Source organism: Parasteatoda tepidariorum, chromosome 11 (genome assembly GCF_982258835.1).
Source record: "Parasteatoda tepidariorum strain Cologne lab strain chromosome 11, Ptep-v5.0, whole genome shotgun sequence".
NCBI classification, from domain to species: Eukaryota; Metazoa; Arthropoda; class Arachnida; order Araneae; family Theridiidae; genus Parasteatoda; species Parasteatoda tepidariorum.
In genome coordinates, this window is record NC_141765.1 from 46,839,604 (window position 1) to 46,856,639 (window position 17,036).

A 17,036-nucleotide genomic window follows, 5' to 3' on the forward strand; every position below is an offset into this window, starting at 1 on the left:
AAAAAAAATGGGGTGGTCAAAAAGGATATATCACCGAGAATGTCTCATAATTTTAATTGAAATAAAAATATCCTGAATGACTGTATTCATCAATTTATTTTTTTTTTCGTTTAAAATAAGGATTTAGATATTAGAGAAAAAGCATTTGTTCGCGAAAATAGAAAAGATACGGCCTTTCAGAACTGATTTAAGTTACATGAAATTCAGGAAACGTTGAAAATATTATTGGTAAATAATGTTTCTAAAATGCTTTTTATTTTTTACAGTAAATTAGTACAATAGTAGTAATATTTTACAGTAAGTACACTAGATAATTCTAAAAAAAATCTGTGATAGTTTTCTTCTCATTCGTCACTAGCTGTTTCCTAAATCATTTAATCTGAACTTAAAACTGCCCATTTTATCTGGTAGGATGGTATAGGGGAAATCCTGTTAGACTTATTAAGAAGATTCTCGAGATTGAAATCCTGGCAATAACTAAGTGTCGTTACACTCATGCTTTTTACTACCGTAAAATGGGACTGTAAACGTTAAATTTACTATTAAGTATTGACTCTGACAACATGACATTGAGCTTTGCCAATTGGATTGCATTCTTTATCTTCATAAAATTAAGATACGTTAGGATTAATTCCATATAATTAACGAAGTGTAGTTAAAATCAGATTGTTGAAAATGCCCATTTAGGTGAAAGTGTTCAATATACAATGAACAAAACAGTTCATTATTGTTTTGTAGTGTATGCTTATATATACAGAGATGCCAACAGCTCCGGACACGCCGAAATAATTAAAAAAAAGGTAAATAACTGCAAAGTAAATTTTGAAAATATTTGACTATTTTTGCTTGCTTTTTAAAATGTATCGTATGACATGAGTATTATAAAGTGGTGATTTATATAAGCCTACGAATTATTCAGAAATAGTGGTGGATTAAAATCTACTAAATTGAATTTATTAAACCAAGAAACACGATTGATAAACTACCACTTTAAAATATATATTTGCTGTCCGGAGCAAGTTGGCATCTCTGTATATACATATCATTTAATCTATTATACGATTAAAAAAAATCTCACTGAAGAAACACATAATTTTTTAGACAAAAGCCGTAATCCTTAAAATATCATAGAATTAAACTTTTGCTTTTAAACAACTGAAATTAATTAAAAATCACGCAGCAAAAAAAGAGCTGCATTTATGGTATTTACCTGAAAAACGTTATTTTAAATGCATCTGCTTTCATTTAACGTAAAATAAGTTATAAATTTAAGGTACAACTACATAAATGTTTAAGTAATATTTATTTAACAAATGTTCAATTAATTTAGCAATATTTGTTTAAAGAGTGCTTCTAAACATTTTTTAATAGGTTAAAAAATGCAAATAATTATTTTCAATTAATTTATCGGCACATTAAATTTTAACCGCTCATTTTTATTCATTAAATATTCAGGCCACAAAAAATGCCAAAGAACTTGCCAAACATAACAAACAACGAAACAAAACTTATTTAAATGCATATAATTCCATCAACGATTATTAAGTTACAAAAGGGAAAAAAACGTTGGTGCTTGTATTCCGAAATAAGATATTTCAAAGGAACTGTCCTTATGAATATTAATGCCTCTGTATGTTTCAGCCACAGTTATCAAGATAATCAGCTAAATTGTCTAAGTAATAAATTGCCTAAGACAATGGGTTTTATATGCAAAACAGGCTTTGTCTGCTTGAGTAATTAGCAGTTGTGGTGCTTAACTTTTGTGTGCTGTATAAATCTGACAAATTTAATTCAGTAGTTTCTTTTTATTTATCTTGTTTTTGACTTATTAGTAAAAAGCGTGACTTCTGATATGTAAGCCCATAAAAAAGATGAATATTGCAGTATAAAAATTATAAATTTTCATTAATTATTAGAAATATTTTCCCTCACGTTCAGCAAAATATTTTATTTAAAGGTTTTTTTTTCAAAATAATTTGAGACGCTGAATTGTCACTGTATTAACCTTTTTATGCTCCAAGATTAACAATTTGGAATGTATTTGATCTTTTTTTTTATATAATTCATAGTGCTTTCATTTTTCCATGCATTGGTATGCATCCTCATGCCACTCTATAATAATGTAAATAACTAATTGCCTTCCTTAATTAAATGTAATTAATTATAGGTATGAAGCAGAACAATCAGTCTAAGACAAAAAAGAGATTCTATTTTCGATTTATCGATTTACATCCATGAAATTTGATAAATCAGCAAAGTGGAGGAAAGAAGGGAACCTTATAACAATTTTTCTTAAAAAAACATATTTTTAACACTTAAAATTTATGTACTGTAAAATAAAAAAAAATACGTATGTATTTTTTTAATTCATAAAACTAAAACGGAAAATTTCTTGAAAGTATAAAAAAATATACATTTAGCATAAAGTATTTTTCAGAAAAAAAAAAACTTTGTTCAAAGGCTCCCTAATATACCTTTGAACAAAGAGGGGGCACCTTTGAAGAAGAAAATTTTTTTTTAAAAAAATCACTCTTTTCTTACCTAAGTTTTATATAATGTAAGTTAAAAAGCGAATTGAAACATTTCTTGCACAAATAATACTAAAACAAACGAAACAACGCACAAATAATACTGAACAAACGAAACAAAATAAGGAAATTAAGAATTTTCAAAAGTTCTGTCCATAGATAATGGCTGAGGCTTCTTTGAACTTATGAAAAAATATTTAAGACAGAGCAATTTTTATTGAAAACTAAGTTGTGAAAAGCACATAAAAATTAATTCTTCGAAGCAAAACATTTTAATTATACAATCATATGCAACGAGCCTGATTAACTCATACGTCATTTCTTAACTAATATTTAAATTATTTAAAATTCCTTTTCTTTGAATCAAGCCTTTTGTTTGGTGTCAAATTTGTCAAAATTGTGTAGCAAAGGTTCTAATCTTGCTACTATTATGAGTGTCACTATTTTAGGTCTTTTGTCAACCAGCTTTATAATAATGAAAATTTAACTAGCTTGTCTTATGTTCGTTACATATGAGTGTACATAATGGTATTTTGTGCTTCAGTATAGCCTTTACGCTGTTCTCCATATATATTTGTTTACTACTTCACGCGTATTCTGATTTACACTCTATAAGAAAAAAAATCGACGCACCAAGAAGCAATCATTCGTATGCATGAATGTTTTGAACAGATATGGCTGGAATGATGCCGACTGGGGACGTATAGTCTTTAGCGACGAATCCCGCTTCCAACTGTGTCCTGACGGTCATCGAAGACGTGTTTGGAGACGCACAGGGCAGAGGGGGGATCCTTCCTTCACTATCGCACGCCACACCGACCCTCAACAAGGCATTATGGTTTGGGGTGCCATTTCCTTTGACAGCCGGACCCCTTTGGTCGTCATTAGAAGTACACTTACTGCACAGCGGTACGTCGACGACATCCTAAAGCCTGTTTTGCTACCGTTTCTTTTGCAGCGCCCTGGGCTGGTTTTTCAGCAGGACAATGCCAGACCACATACGACACGTGTTGCTATGAACTGTCTGCAAGCTTGTCAAACTCTTCCTTGGCCTGCCAGATCACCAGATCTCTCTCCCATCGAGCATGTCTGGGATAAGATGGGAAGGCGATTGCATCTGGCACGGAATGTTGATGACCTCGTTCGACAATTGGATCGAATTTGGCAGGAAATATCGCAAGAGACCATTCGGTAGCTTTATCGGCTTATGCCACGCCGTGTGGCAGCTTGTATCCAGGCTAGAGGCGGGTCAACACCTCATTGAACTTGTTACTGTAACTCTGCAATAAATTATTCAACTGCTCTGAAATTTTAATCATTTACTATTCTGTACATTGTCTTCCTATACACCAATGTTCGTTTCAATCGGACAACTCCTTCTTGGTGCGTCGATTTTTTTGTTATAGAGTGTATTTACATAAGTTAAAACAATTGTGTCAAGCAGTTGTGTAAAAACAATCATTACTTGATTTAAGTGAAAAGTAATGATAATAATAAATAATTCTCTTTTAATGACTGTAAAAATATGTTTAAATAAGTATATTCTATTTTATGCATTTTTATTGCAATTCTGCATCTGCAAAAGTTTGCAATTTTAGGGCTTTTATTTTCAAATAAATAAACAGAATATAACTACAAAAATAGTTTGCGTGATAAAATTTTTAATACCATTGTCTAAAATATGGTATTTTATTTAAAAATTTTATTTCATTGAATGCAGGCACATTATCGTTGTATTTATTTTGGTTTTCTGGTTGTTGAAAGGTGCCTCATCGCATGTAATTTAGTTAAATCAAAACTCTATCATAGATAAGCAATTCAATAAAATAAGTATTATAAATATAAAAAAACGACAGCATTAAGATAAATATTCCTCAAATAATTAAAACTATGAAGTCTAATTTATTTCGGTTTTAATCTTATAACTTTAATTTTATAATTTTATTTTCGAAAGCTGAAAAAATCCTTACCTTGCTTAGAGTCCAGCATTCAATAAAATGACCGATCTGGACTTAAATATTTGCTACAGATGATAAATTACGTGCTCATAATCATATTAAAACGATATATTTAATTTTAAGTATAAAATATTAGGTGCTCCCTCTCCCCTACTTGCAACTGTAACTTGAACTGTAATTTGATATATTTAACTAAATATTTCTACATTGTCTACATAAATATCTCTTAAGACGTATACATAAAAATATCAGAATAAAGAAAAGTGGCTATAAGTTATTGATTACAATCTTTAGCTAAGCATTATAGCTGCTAATTAATGACTAAATCAGTTTAATGAATAAATGAGGAATAAAGTAAATGATCTGTCTCATAAAACGCGCACGCGATACGTTAAAAATTACAATGCCGATATTTAGATTAATCACTTCCACGTGGTATTGGCACGTAGACGTACAGTGCTCAAAATAAAAAGACGGAACAGCCTAATTAACTGTTGATCTAATGATCGGATTTTCACGTTCTAAGACTCAATCTTAAAGATTCCAAAGGATAACCTCAAATAGGCTAATTAATTAGAGCTGACGATATTTTGAGTCAAGAAATCAGACACGAAAACGTACTTTCTCAGAATAAACATACTTCTTCCGACGGATTCGGATTTCTTACACCCAAAATATAGGGGTTAGCGGCAATCTGGGAAATATAATCCCAATAATTTGGTCAGGACAGCGGTTCAAAATTTGGATCCCTTTTAATGATAATTTTACTTTTTGCGTACTTGGCAATATCTCGAAGATTTTTCAAGGGAATATAAATTTTTTTATACGCAATTGTAAAATTCATTTATCCAAAAATAATCCCATGTAAAATATAACTTTTAATAAATATTTATTATTTTTTTATTATTTTATTTAATATCAGTCGAAAACTTTTTATAATACTGTATAAAATTTTCGATTTTGATTTGAAATTTGTTTAATACTGTATAATATTTTCACAGTATTTTAATTTATGTAAGTTTTCATGTCCAAATACAAAATTTGAGTGAAATCGGTCAAATAGTTCATGAGAAATCGAATTTTTAAAATACAATTTTTTTGAAATTCTATTTCTCAGGAACTATTCGACCGTTTTTACTCAACTGTTGTACTTTGTCATGTAAAATTCTGTTCTTTAAAATTATGCAAAAGATTGCATACCTTATAATTCGAAATTTTTTCGACTAATAAATAATTATAAAAATAAAAATTTATGAATATTTATTAAAAGTTTTTTTTTTTTTTGCATGGATAAATGAATTTTATAATTGTGTGCAAGCATTTTTACATTTACTTTAAAAAAATTGTCGAGATATAGTGAAATAAGCAAAAATTAAAATTAGCATTAAGGGTGCTAAAGTTTGGACAGCCGAACTATTGGGACAATATTTCACAGAATACGGCTACCCCATATACTTGGGGGCTAAAAATCCTGAATTTGTCGAAGCAAATGTATGTTTTCCTCAGAGAAATAACGTTTTTGTGTCTGATTTCGTATCTTAAAATATCATCTGCACTATTTAATTAGCATAATTGAGATTGCCCCTTTGAATTATTAAGAATAAGTCCTAGAACGTGAAGATCCGATCATTAGATCAAAAGTTATTAAGGATTGACCGTTTTTATTTTGCGAACTGGATATGCGTTTCGTTCTAACTCTGCATGACTATGAACCATGTTCCTCAAATTGTACTTGCTCAGTTACTTTTAAACATACGTACATGAACGTGCATGAAAATGCTAAATTTCGCATTCAAAGTTAAGCAGTTTTGAGTTTTTGAGTAAAAAGTACTTTTTCGCAATAAATAATTATTAAGGAATATCTAACATAAACGTTTTCTTGGGTGTAAGTCATTATTTACAAAAATGTACTAAAATAAGACGGGTAACTCAATTTTGAAGTGCATTATGTTTTATAGTAGGAGCTTTTATTTTAAATACAGTGATGTCACTTATTCGACAATATTCTTATGCATTGCGTTTTCTACAATCATGTATTTGAAGTCTTTTAACTGTTATAAACCAATGATGATTTACAAATTATGTCATTTACACTTTTCCCGTGTAGCTTATCATGAAAAAACACCAATTTCAAACTGAACAGCATGGTAGCTCTGAAATAATTCTCATTTTGTGAACGCCTTTACTATATGCAAACACCATTTTTGCTCATTGATCAAAAAACGTTCAATTACACTCAAATATTCTCTTGAACCAACACAAAATTTTCTAGTTTGTTCTGAAAGGTTTCAAGATTTATGGGAACTTATGGCTGTTGTTTTATCGCATGTCATTTTGATAGACTATTGCATGCTATTTATAAAGACTGTCCTACAATGATTGAATTTTTTTTTTTTTAATTAGTATTGTGAGTAAGTGTTTCTGATTATTTAGACTGATAAAGTATAATTTTTGCATTTTTAAAGAATTCTCAAAGTGAAGCGGAAGTTGAAATTACTCCAGCAGTTATAAAGCCCACCATAATTGCTCCTCCACCTTCACCTGATCTTCAGAGATTGGCAGATCTTCCTCAATTCATTCCACCACCTCCAACATTTGTACCAACTCAAACTCCTCCTGGATCTCCTAACACCTCACCTACTTATATACCTCTTCAGGAGACAAGCTCGAAACTCAAGAGCTCTCTCACGCAAGAAGGACAAAATGCGTGAGTCACGCTCCCTTTCTAATAACATCTTGGACTTTTTGGGGAAATACTTGCGTGAGTCACGGTCATTATCTCATAAGAGTTTGCACTTTTTTTTATAAATTTGATAACAAAATAAATGTTCAATCAGAAAAAGTGCAAACTATTTTCCTTTCGGAATGAAACCGTTCATCTTTTACTTCGAGAAATGTAAAATATGCAAATTGACTAGCTGTCGTTTTAACAAGAAATTGTTTCATTTGAATTTACATTAAATGTTTTTTCAAGCAAAACAAAAAATCAAGTTTGTGGAGGGTTTATGCATGTTTTCTTAGGACAACTAGGTTTTTTTTTATTATTCTTTGACTAATGAAATAAAATAAAACAGCCAACGACTCACTTATTTTAATTTTATTTTCTTTAATATGTTTGATTCATCCGCTTTCCGTGTTAAAATATTTCAGCACAGAAATATGCGGTATATCTAGCATGGTTAAATAAAGTGTATTTTAATCCTAATTATTAACCTTTTAAACTTTACTTCTTTTCAAAGTGATTGATTTTGTTGGTAATGCGTAACTAATTTTTAGATAATTATAGTTTGAGCTGTGCAAAACGTGCGTTGTGGAAGATATTTAAAAAAATAGCCTTTTTTTCGAAACAACAGTTTATCTAATAATTATATCATATTAAGATCAGTTTACGCTATTTGAAAAATGCACAGTGCACAAAATAGAAAACGGAACACCATTCATATTTTTTGATCTAATGATCAAATCTTCGCTTTCTAGGACTCATTCTTAATGATACGAAGGGCTAACCTCAAATATGTTAATTAATTAGTGAAGACGATATTTTAAGTTACGAAATCAGGCACAAAAATGTACTTTTTTGGAATAAACGCAATTTTTTTTCCAACGAATTCGGAATTCTGACCCCCAAAATATAGGGAGCAGCTGCAATCTGGGAAATATGGTCCCCATAGTTTGCTCTGAAGGGCGATCCAAAGTTTGGACCTCTTGATGTTAATTTTGCTTTTTGCGTATTTCACCATATCTTGAGAAATTTTTAAGTGAATTGAAAAATGTTTGCACATATTTATAAAATTCGTTTATCAAAAGAAAATTCCATACAAAAAATGAATTTTGATAAATATTTATTATCCTTTTAAAGTATGTAATTTTACTTAGCAAATTACAAGAATTCCTGAGAAATGAATTAAAAAAGTCGTATACTTAAAATTCAATTTCTTTGGAATTATTCTACAAATTTCGATCAAATTTTGTATTTTGCCATTGGCAATTATACACTTTACAATGAGATAAAAAATTTTGCACCTTACAATTTAAAAAAAAATATTTCGAATAGTATTTAAGGAAGTAATAAAAATACATACCAAAATTTATTTTTTGTGTAGTTTTATCTTTGAATAAAAGTATTTTATAAGTGCATGCCAAAATTTTTCAATTCGCTTAAAAATTTCTCGAGATATGGCGAAATACGCAAAAAGTAAAATTAACACTAAGGGGTTCCAAACTTTAAACCACTCTCCGGACCAAATAATGGGGATCACATTTCTCAGATTGATAGAGAGGATTCATCCCCATTGAGATGAATTACCACAACTATGGAACTACAAGAAATCACTGTCTCAAAAAAAGGAATGAGTCGTATCAATAAATTTATAAATGGATGAAATTTAATTTAAAATAAATTTCATTTGCAAAGTAATTTTGACAGTGATACTATATGCATTTAATTTTACAGATACATTTTCAGCAGCTCCAAGGCGAACAAAGAATCCTACTCTGAATTTTAAAATACAAATTGGACCATTTGGTTCATGTTCATAAAAATGAAGTAACTTTACAGCTTTTTCTATGTCTTTTTATATTAACTATTTATACCTTTAATATAGAGCTCTGAAAAACTTTGAAACTTTATCTGCAAAACTCTTCTCATAATGTAGTTGGAAAAAGTTTATTCTAATTGGTAAAAGAATATTAGGATTTTTTTCGGCAGCACAAAGTCATCTTCTTGAGTTAGGTGAATTTGTATCATCTTATTTTTCATATTCAAACCAAAAAAAGTCTTAGTCTGGCATACTCATATTTTTCTTTTCCCACTTGTCTACCTTGCTATTATATATATTTCAACATTAAGAACAAATGTCGTCGTACAAATTGTTCGATTTTCTGATGGGTCCATAAATACAATTTTTTTTAACTTCCTGGTGTTTCAATTGTCTTAACCTCTTCAGCAGGTATTTTTTATCCAGAACAAATTTCATCCATATCAGTTTTGTCTTAATAATCATTTATCGACACATAACCAAAAAAAAAACTCAAATTAATTTTCCAAAAGTCCAATATTCTAGGTTACCAAATGCAATATTCTTGTTTCAAATAAAAAAAGGTATTTATATACTTTTAAACATGTCAAGTTTTCAAGTTTTGACTAAAAATCTGAATATTAACTTTATCGATAGAAAAGGATAGTGTCATGAATAGGTACTCTAGACGATATTTAATTTTAGCACAGACAGAAAAGATTAAAAAAAAATATATAAAAGGACATTTGTATTTCAGTACATATCAGTTATCACAAAGACAGTTGTTTCGCAATTTCATCCTGCTAAATGGAATTGGTGGAAAATACTAGACTCTTTATTGTAGCTATCACGAGATGAAAATTTAACTCTAGAGTGCTTGTATGACAGAAAGTCTCCACCTATGGCTCAAGTTCAGTATAAGGGTTTTAATCTAAAATCGTAGTGTATGACAGCAGGAAGTGAGAATGCTGTTTTAAATATTCAAAATTAAAATTTAACAAACCAACTCATCAGGTACAGGAATCAAGCGATGGCCTGCGATTAGAGTGCCTGATTGCGAAGTCAATGACTACGGGTTTGAATCCCACTCAGGACATGGATGTTTCCCTCTGTCCCTTGTTATGTGCGAATGTGACCCATCCAATGAACGGGTATTTGTGGCAATGTGGGGCGGGTAATGTTGCTCGCCTTCGTAACTTTGGTCAGAACACTTTCGGCATCTTCTATGGCGAAGAAAGATAAGTTCAGTGTCTGGCGTTGAAGAAAATCAAGTGAAGTTCTATTCTTCGACATGATCAAAGACACCGCAGCTATAAAAAGAAATTTGCAAGATTCACTTATAAAGTATACATTTTACTCCGTTCCCATTGGAATAACCATAACTCAAGCTTTCTAGGTATCCTTCACATATATTATGAAAATCATAATCGATGGGTATAAAAAAGTTACATTTTTCGTAAGTATACTTATGAAAATGTTCTAAATGAAGCAATTTATTTAAACTCATGTTATAACATCAATTTGAATAAATAATTTTTTTATTTGTCTTTTACTTTACAGTAGTTATTTTTTTTTAGTAGTCACTTACTTTTCAGTAGTCACCTTTTCTTAGTAGTCACTTACTTTTCAGTAGTCACCTTTTCTTAGTAGTCACTTACTTTTCAGTAGTCACTTTTATTTTAGTAGTTCCTTACTTCTCAGTTTCAATTTTTCTTGACAATCATCCTTCGATATTTTTATTTAACTGGAAGCATAAATTTTTCTAAGTTCAAATATCATTAAGAAAATCAATTTTCTTCTACATTTTAGAGGAAGCCAAGGAAGTCATCCCACTAAAGTTCACTGGGCCCCTGACGTTGGTTGTGAGGCAGATCGAGATGCAGTATGGCTCTGATGGTAACTTTCAATTTCCCAAAAGCTTGAGGCAGATACTGAAGAAAAGATTATACACTGAAAAGCAGCGTTTAGCTTCTAGTGTAAATTTAATTAAAGCATTTATTGAAATAAAATTTTCTCTAGATGTCGTCAAGATTAAATTAACACATTGTTAGTCAATCAAACCCATTAAACTTTGAGCAATATCTGTATTATTTTGATAAAAAAAGTAATAATTTTCTAAATTAGTAAATTAAAAAGTAGGTCAAATAAATGCTGTTTTGGTCACTAAATCGAGGACTTATAACGGCATGTTACTCAATTTACAAACTTCCACGAGTTGTTTCCTGATAAGGCATTTTTAGCTTCAACAATAATGCCCAAAGCGTGAAAAATTAAATATTTAATTTAAAGTCGTTATATATCTACAATTATTCAATATTTATGAAAAATTTCAAGATGACATTATATTAAATTAAAAAAAAGTTGAAAATTATTTATATTAAAAATGAGCAACATCTACAATGTTGTCCCTAAAGTGTGCTATTTTCTTTTTTTAAATTTTATTTTTTTTTTTAAATTTCAATATTGTGGTAAAATTTTCTCTAAATAAGTAATAGCAATGAAAACCATGATTTTAAGATAAATGTATTTTTATTTTATCAATCATATTTTAAGCAAATGATTGACAATGTGTTAATTGTTTCAAAAATAATAAATTCTAGTTCTAAATGTTTTTTTAATGAAATTTAATCTGCTTCAGTCTGTGCCACGAGCTTTTGGTGAAAGATTATCGTTTGCTGACGAAACTAAGCCAAATGAATTCGCATGGCCACTAGCCAATTGAATTCGGCATGGATGCCGAAATATATGCTAAATTTCAAGAGGAAGCTCAAAGCACAGAAAATGCAGAAAAGCTGAAAAGTTCTCAAAACTCTGTAATAAAATACGTTACAAATATCAAGCACGCATACGGATCAAAATATTGAACATAATAAGAAGTGAAACCTTGAAATATATTGGCTACTTCACCGTGATTGCCAAATATCACACATCAATAACTAGTTGAATGTTGGTTTGAAAAGAGAGATTTTTATCTATAAAAATGACACAAAAAATGGCTTATAATCAGACACAAAAACGTGGCAATGAGAAGTGATAACTAAATTGACGATGGACAATGGAATGTAGAGTTTCAGAGCTACGTGAACTCCAAGTTTTTAAACCCAATAGACATTGAGGGAAAGTCTTTAAAAAGTTTCATTCAAATAATATGATGGGATTGATACCTATATGCTTACCCACACAGGAAATTATATAGGTATAAGTGATCATGTGCCAACAAAACTTATTGTACAAAATTTGACCATTCTACAAAACAAATTTAATTTACTCGTTTTTAAAGGTATAAGTGAAAAACTTAACATTGCTGTTTGTTGTTGCTAATTATCAAAAAAAGGTTCGAATTTGTTCCTGCCAAATATTTTGTATTTGATGTACAGATAATCAAAAGTTTGTATTTATGAAAATCTAAAAATAATGTGCTTATAAAACAAACAAAAAAATACTTGAAAAATATCAAGTCTTCTGTATGCAGATTTTGTATACAGAATTGTAACCAAAAATATATCTATAATTATTGGTGTTTGTGTTGTACCTGCAAATTTTATAAGTATAGATTGAAAATTAACAAAACATAGTTGTTGTATTGTAATAATTTAAGAACGAAAGAACATTATAATTTGAGTTAGTTTTTAAAGAAAATTATGTTGACAGCTCATAATTTTTTCTCTAAGTATTGCTGATAGTCTTAGAGTGACACAATATATTGCTTAATTTTTTTTTCGAATATAAAATTAACTTATATTTTCTTTAATATATTAAATTTTCTTTTAAAAACAACATGAAACTTAATGTCCCACAAAATCACTGCTTTAGCACCTGGAACTTTGCTCGCAACACCTGAAACTTTGCTCGCTTATCTTTAATTAACTTTCATAAACTTGTTAGAGAAAAGTGTTAAAAAGGCAGCTGCTTTCATTTTTTATGTGTATATACTTGCCGTTTTCCATCAACTATATGAGTTTGCAAAAAAGAGTTAGTATATCTTGTATTAAATTTCCTTCACGAATTTATTTGAAAATGAAACTGATGAAAGGAACTTTCAGCCGAACATCCTTACTAAAAGTTCAAAAATTTAAAGCTTCTTAGACAAAGCACATATTATCCCAGAAATACAGAAAAAGTTTAGAAACATATTCATTTAGTCCCTAAAACATAGAAAATATCAGTTTGTCCTCAATCATTATTAAAACTTATCGGTTAAGCATTTGAGAAATCAAAAACAAGGATATTGCTTTATGAAATAAGAAAAACTTTCGAAATGTAAGAATATTAACTATAATATAGATATGCTAAAAACTTGACATTTCTTAAATACATTTAAAATTATTTGAACGCTTATACTGAAAACTAATATTTAAATTTTACAGCACACTCATTTAAAATTCTTTAACAAAATTAGTAATCAAATGTAAAATTTAATTACATTAATAAATTTAAAATTGAACAAAAAGCTCACCTTACATTAACATTCGTACCTGATTATAAAGACATGACAGGCAACGTAAATAGAAATGCCAGTGCTAGTGCTGGGCCTTTGACACTGAGATATATGTTTTTCTGGGTATATATTTGTATGATATCTGTTTTACTACTTATCTGTTTAAAACTACTATGTTAATTTAAAATTATTTTTTATTGGCATGAAGGTGAAATTTAATTTTATGTTAACTATGAATTACTATTATATGCAGAGGGTAATCTGTTCAAGGTTATCCCAACGGCCGGTATTAAATTCCAGGCGTGTGTCTATATATACAGAAATACATGTATTACATACGTAAATAATACATAAAGGCGTGTGTATATACATAAATACATTGATCTTAGTTTCAGTTACAGATTAAAATATTTGAAATTATCGGACACAAACGCATTATGGCACTATATACCGAAGAGCCATTACATTATGACCACCCTACTAATAACATGTAGGACCACCTTTGGCCCTCAAAACTGCTAGCACCCGCCGTGGCATTGATTCCACAAGGTGCTGATGGGTAGTCTGAGGTATCTGGTACCAAGCGCTCATCAACTAGTCCTGCAATTCCCTCACATTGCGAGGGGGTAGCGTGGCAGCACGAATTTGGTTCTCCAAGAAGGACCACAAATGCTCTATCGGATTAAGGTCAGGAGAATTTGGGGGCCAAGACATGACTTGAAAGTCACTGGAATGTTCCTCGAATCAATCCATGACGATTCGACCCTTATGACATGGTGCATTATCCTGTTGGTAAACACCATCCCCCGCAGGAAAAACTGTTGCCATGAATGGGTGAACCTGGTCTGCAACTATGTTCAAGTAGCTTGCAGACGTCAGGGATTGTTCTATGAGAATTATGGGTCCTTATGTGCCCCATGAAAACATTGTTCCTGGGCGAGAAACCATGAAAACCTGGGCGAGACCATTGTTAACGATGGAGGGTGGTCATAATGCAATGGCTCTTCGGTGTGTATTATTTTAAGAGTTAACTTACCAACTAAAAAGTAAAATAAATATAGTAAAAGAAAACATGATCTTTCTTAAAAAAAATATTTAACAATTCGTGCATTCAAACGTTGTTTTTATTCATGCATTATAGTTAATGTATATTTTCGCATTATTTTCGTTTAATAACTATTCAATGACTCTTGCACCAAGAATTGCTATAGCACTGACTCACTCCTAACTATTCAACCAAAATTAGTACATTGGTTTTCAGTTTCATTCACATTGCTAGTATGGAGGAGATAAGTTAACTCAATTTTCTGTACATATATTATTTTTTCCACTTTTGTGTTTATGTGTAAACTAACTTAAAAAAGGTTGAATTTGTTATTAAAATGCTTCATAAGAAATACCCCCAAAATGTTTCATAAGCAATTAGAATATTTTTTGAAGACATAATTTTAAAAATGTTTTAGAAAGCATAAAAAGTGCGATACCAGTATCGTGTTCATAGTTTTAAGAAAATATGATGCGGAGTGGGATATAAAGTCTATGCTTATAAGTTATTAGTCTATGCTTATAAGTTTTGAAAGTTAAATGAATTGGATTAAAATCAAATTAAATTTTAAAATTTATTGCGTACTTATCCGGGATGTTTTGGTAATGAATTGATTGTTTTAAAAATATGACACTAAATTTTAGAAGATTTTATTAATTCGTCATTTCTTTCTACTTGATTTATAACGTTTTCTATAATGATCAGTAGGATTTTCACAAGGGAATAAACTTAAATCATACAAACAATATTTAAAATAAAAGTCAACAGTTATAATATGTCTTTCTTATATTCCATAAAAATATTTTTTTATATTTTTTAAGCCATTATCGAAAAGATAATTGAAATTCGATAATTTAGATTCAAAGCAATTAGAGAAAGATACATAAACTTGCCTTGCTCTTATTACAGATGAAATCTAGTTAGGAACTCCATTATTTTAGTTCGAACCTAAAATAAATTTGATAAAATTTAAACAACGTGAAGTTTTTCACTATAAGTTTGATATTCAAAATTTTCCTTGTGCAATAAATTTTTAAAAGAATGAAAAAAACAACACTGTTGGATGAACTGTATCCTTAATTAAATTGTGTCTTCATAAAAATATTTCGTCTTAAATATCCAAACTAAATAAAAAAATTAAAGATGTATAAATATGACTCTGCTTTTTCTGTTCTTTTTAATGAATAAAATACATTTGGTTGTTTTCAAATTGAGACAAACATTTATACATAGTATTTTCCACCAGACGTTGCAACATATACCCACCTGACAAGAAACAAGGGGATTCAATGAAGAAAGAATTCTGGATGTTCTGAAACAAAGCATTCACCAAAACATTTTACATATCCTCATCAGATGATCGATCCTCAAGAATCTTCTTCTACTTGGTTTGAAGCGAATGGTAATCTGACGTTTCAAGAAAAGCACATCCGGGGAAAGTGCTTTTACTGTCTACTTGAGTTTGGTTGCACATCTTTACTACAGTATCATTCATAGTGTAGCAGATGTGACAAGAAAAGCACATCCGTGGAAAGTGCTTTTATGTCTACTTGAATTTGGTTGCACATCTTTACTACAGTATCATTCATAGTGTAGTTGATGTAACAAGAAAAGCACATCCATGGAAAGTGCTTTTACAATGTACTTGAGGGCGAATGCACATCTTTGCAACAGAACCAATCATAGTGTGCAACATCCGCGATTGCCCATGATAACATATGGATTATTTCCTTTACATGGTAACGTTATAAAACGGAAAAGCATAATATTTAAAGCTGTTACATATTTGAACAGCTGTTACATATTAAGCCAAATGTACTCTTGTGATTTATTGCGTTTTTCATGTGGATGTTAATGTTACCTTTTTCAGTAATTCAAACAACCCAGATCTGTAAGGATCTGTTTATTGTGATTTTTTTTATAAAAAGTAATGCGTTTCTACTGAAGTAAGTAATTAGAAATAGAATGGATAATGTAAAGATTTCAGAGAGCTCGATATTTTTGCAAAAATATTTATATTTATGGACACTTATACTGTAGAAAAGATATGCGATTATTTTAAAAAAAGTATTCGTTAAAAATATTTACATTGGTATACTTTAAACTAATGTAGCAAACAAAGTTTCACGAGAAACTTTCTATAACTACCAGTTCGGTGGAAACTGTATAACTTATAAATTTTAAAAAGCCGAGTCATGTTTATAAAGTTTATAAGGGGTTATGTAGGATCGACAGAGTTAGAAACATTTGAAACTGAAATATGGTTTGTGTTAAATAAATTATTTCTGTATTATATATGCATTTATTTTCAGACTGATTAAAAAATTATCTTTATAGGAGAAAACCAACTTTTTATTTTATGAAGATAATTGACAGAGATATAATAGGTTCGAAGTAGGTATTCAATAAAAATAAAGCCTTATATTGATCTTAAGACTTATTTTTATTTTTTTAATATCATTTTTTACAGTCTCATTTAAAAGCTATTTTTGTTATCAATCAAATAGTTATTATCAGCTGGTTGAATATTGTATTTAAATACAGCACCGC

At 29.8% G+C, this 17,036-nt stretch overlaps 1 protein-coding gene across 3 annotated transcripts in view; it reads left to right on the top strand.

Annotated features, from left to right (window-relative positions):
* LOC107445726 (neuroligin-4, X-linked) overlaps positions 1 to 15,962 on the top strand; it is a 190,165-nt gene extending 174,203 nt beyond the window's left edge. For 2 of the 3 annotated variants that reach the window (XM_016060198.4, XM_087155307.1), the window contains exons 8-9: positions 6,952 to 7,193; positions 10,813 to 11,273. In XM_016060198.4, the coding sequence (XP_015915684.1) occupies positions 6,952 to 7,193; positions 10,813 to 10,897 (327 nt within the window). In that variant the 3' untranslated portion in view covers positions 10,898 to 11,273. Of the gene's footprint in view, positions 1 to 6,951; positions 7,194 to 10,812; positions 11,274 to 15,732 lie in introns of those variants that run through there. The other variant, XM_016060199.4, reaches the window with a different exon arrangement.
* The last annotated feature ends 1,074 nt before the right edge of the window (positions 15,963 to 17,036 follow it).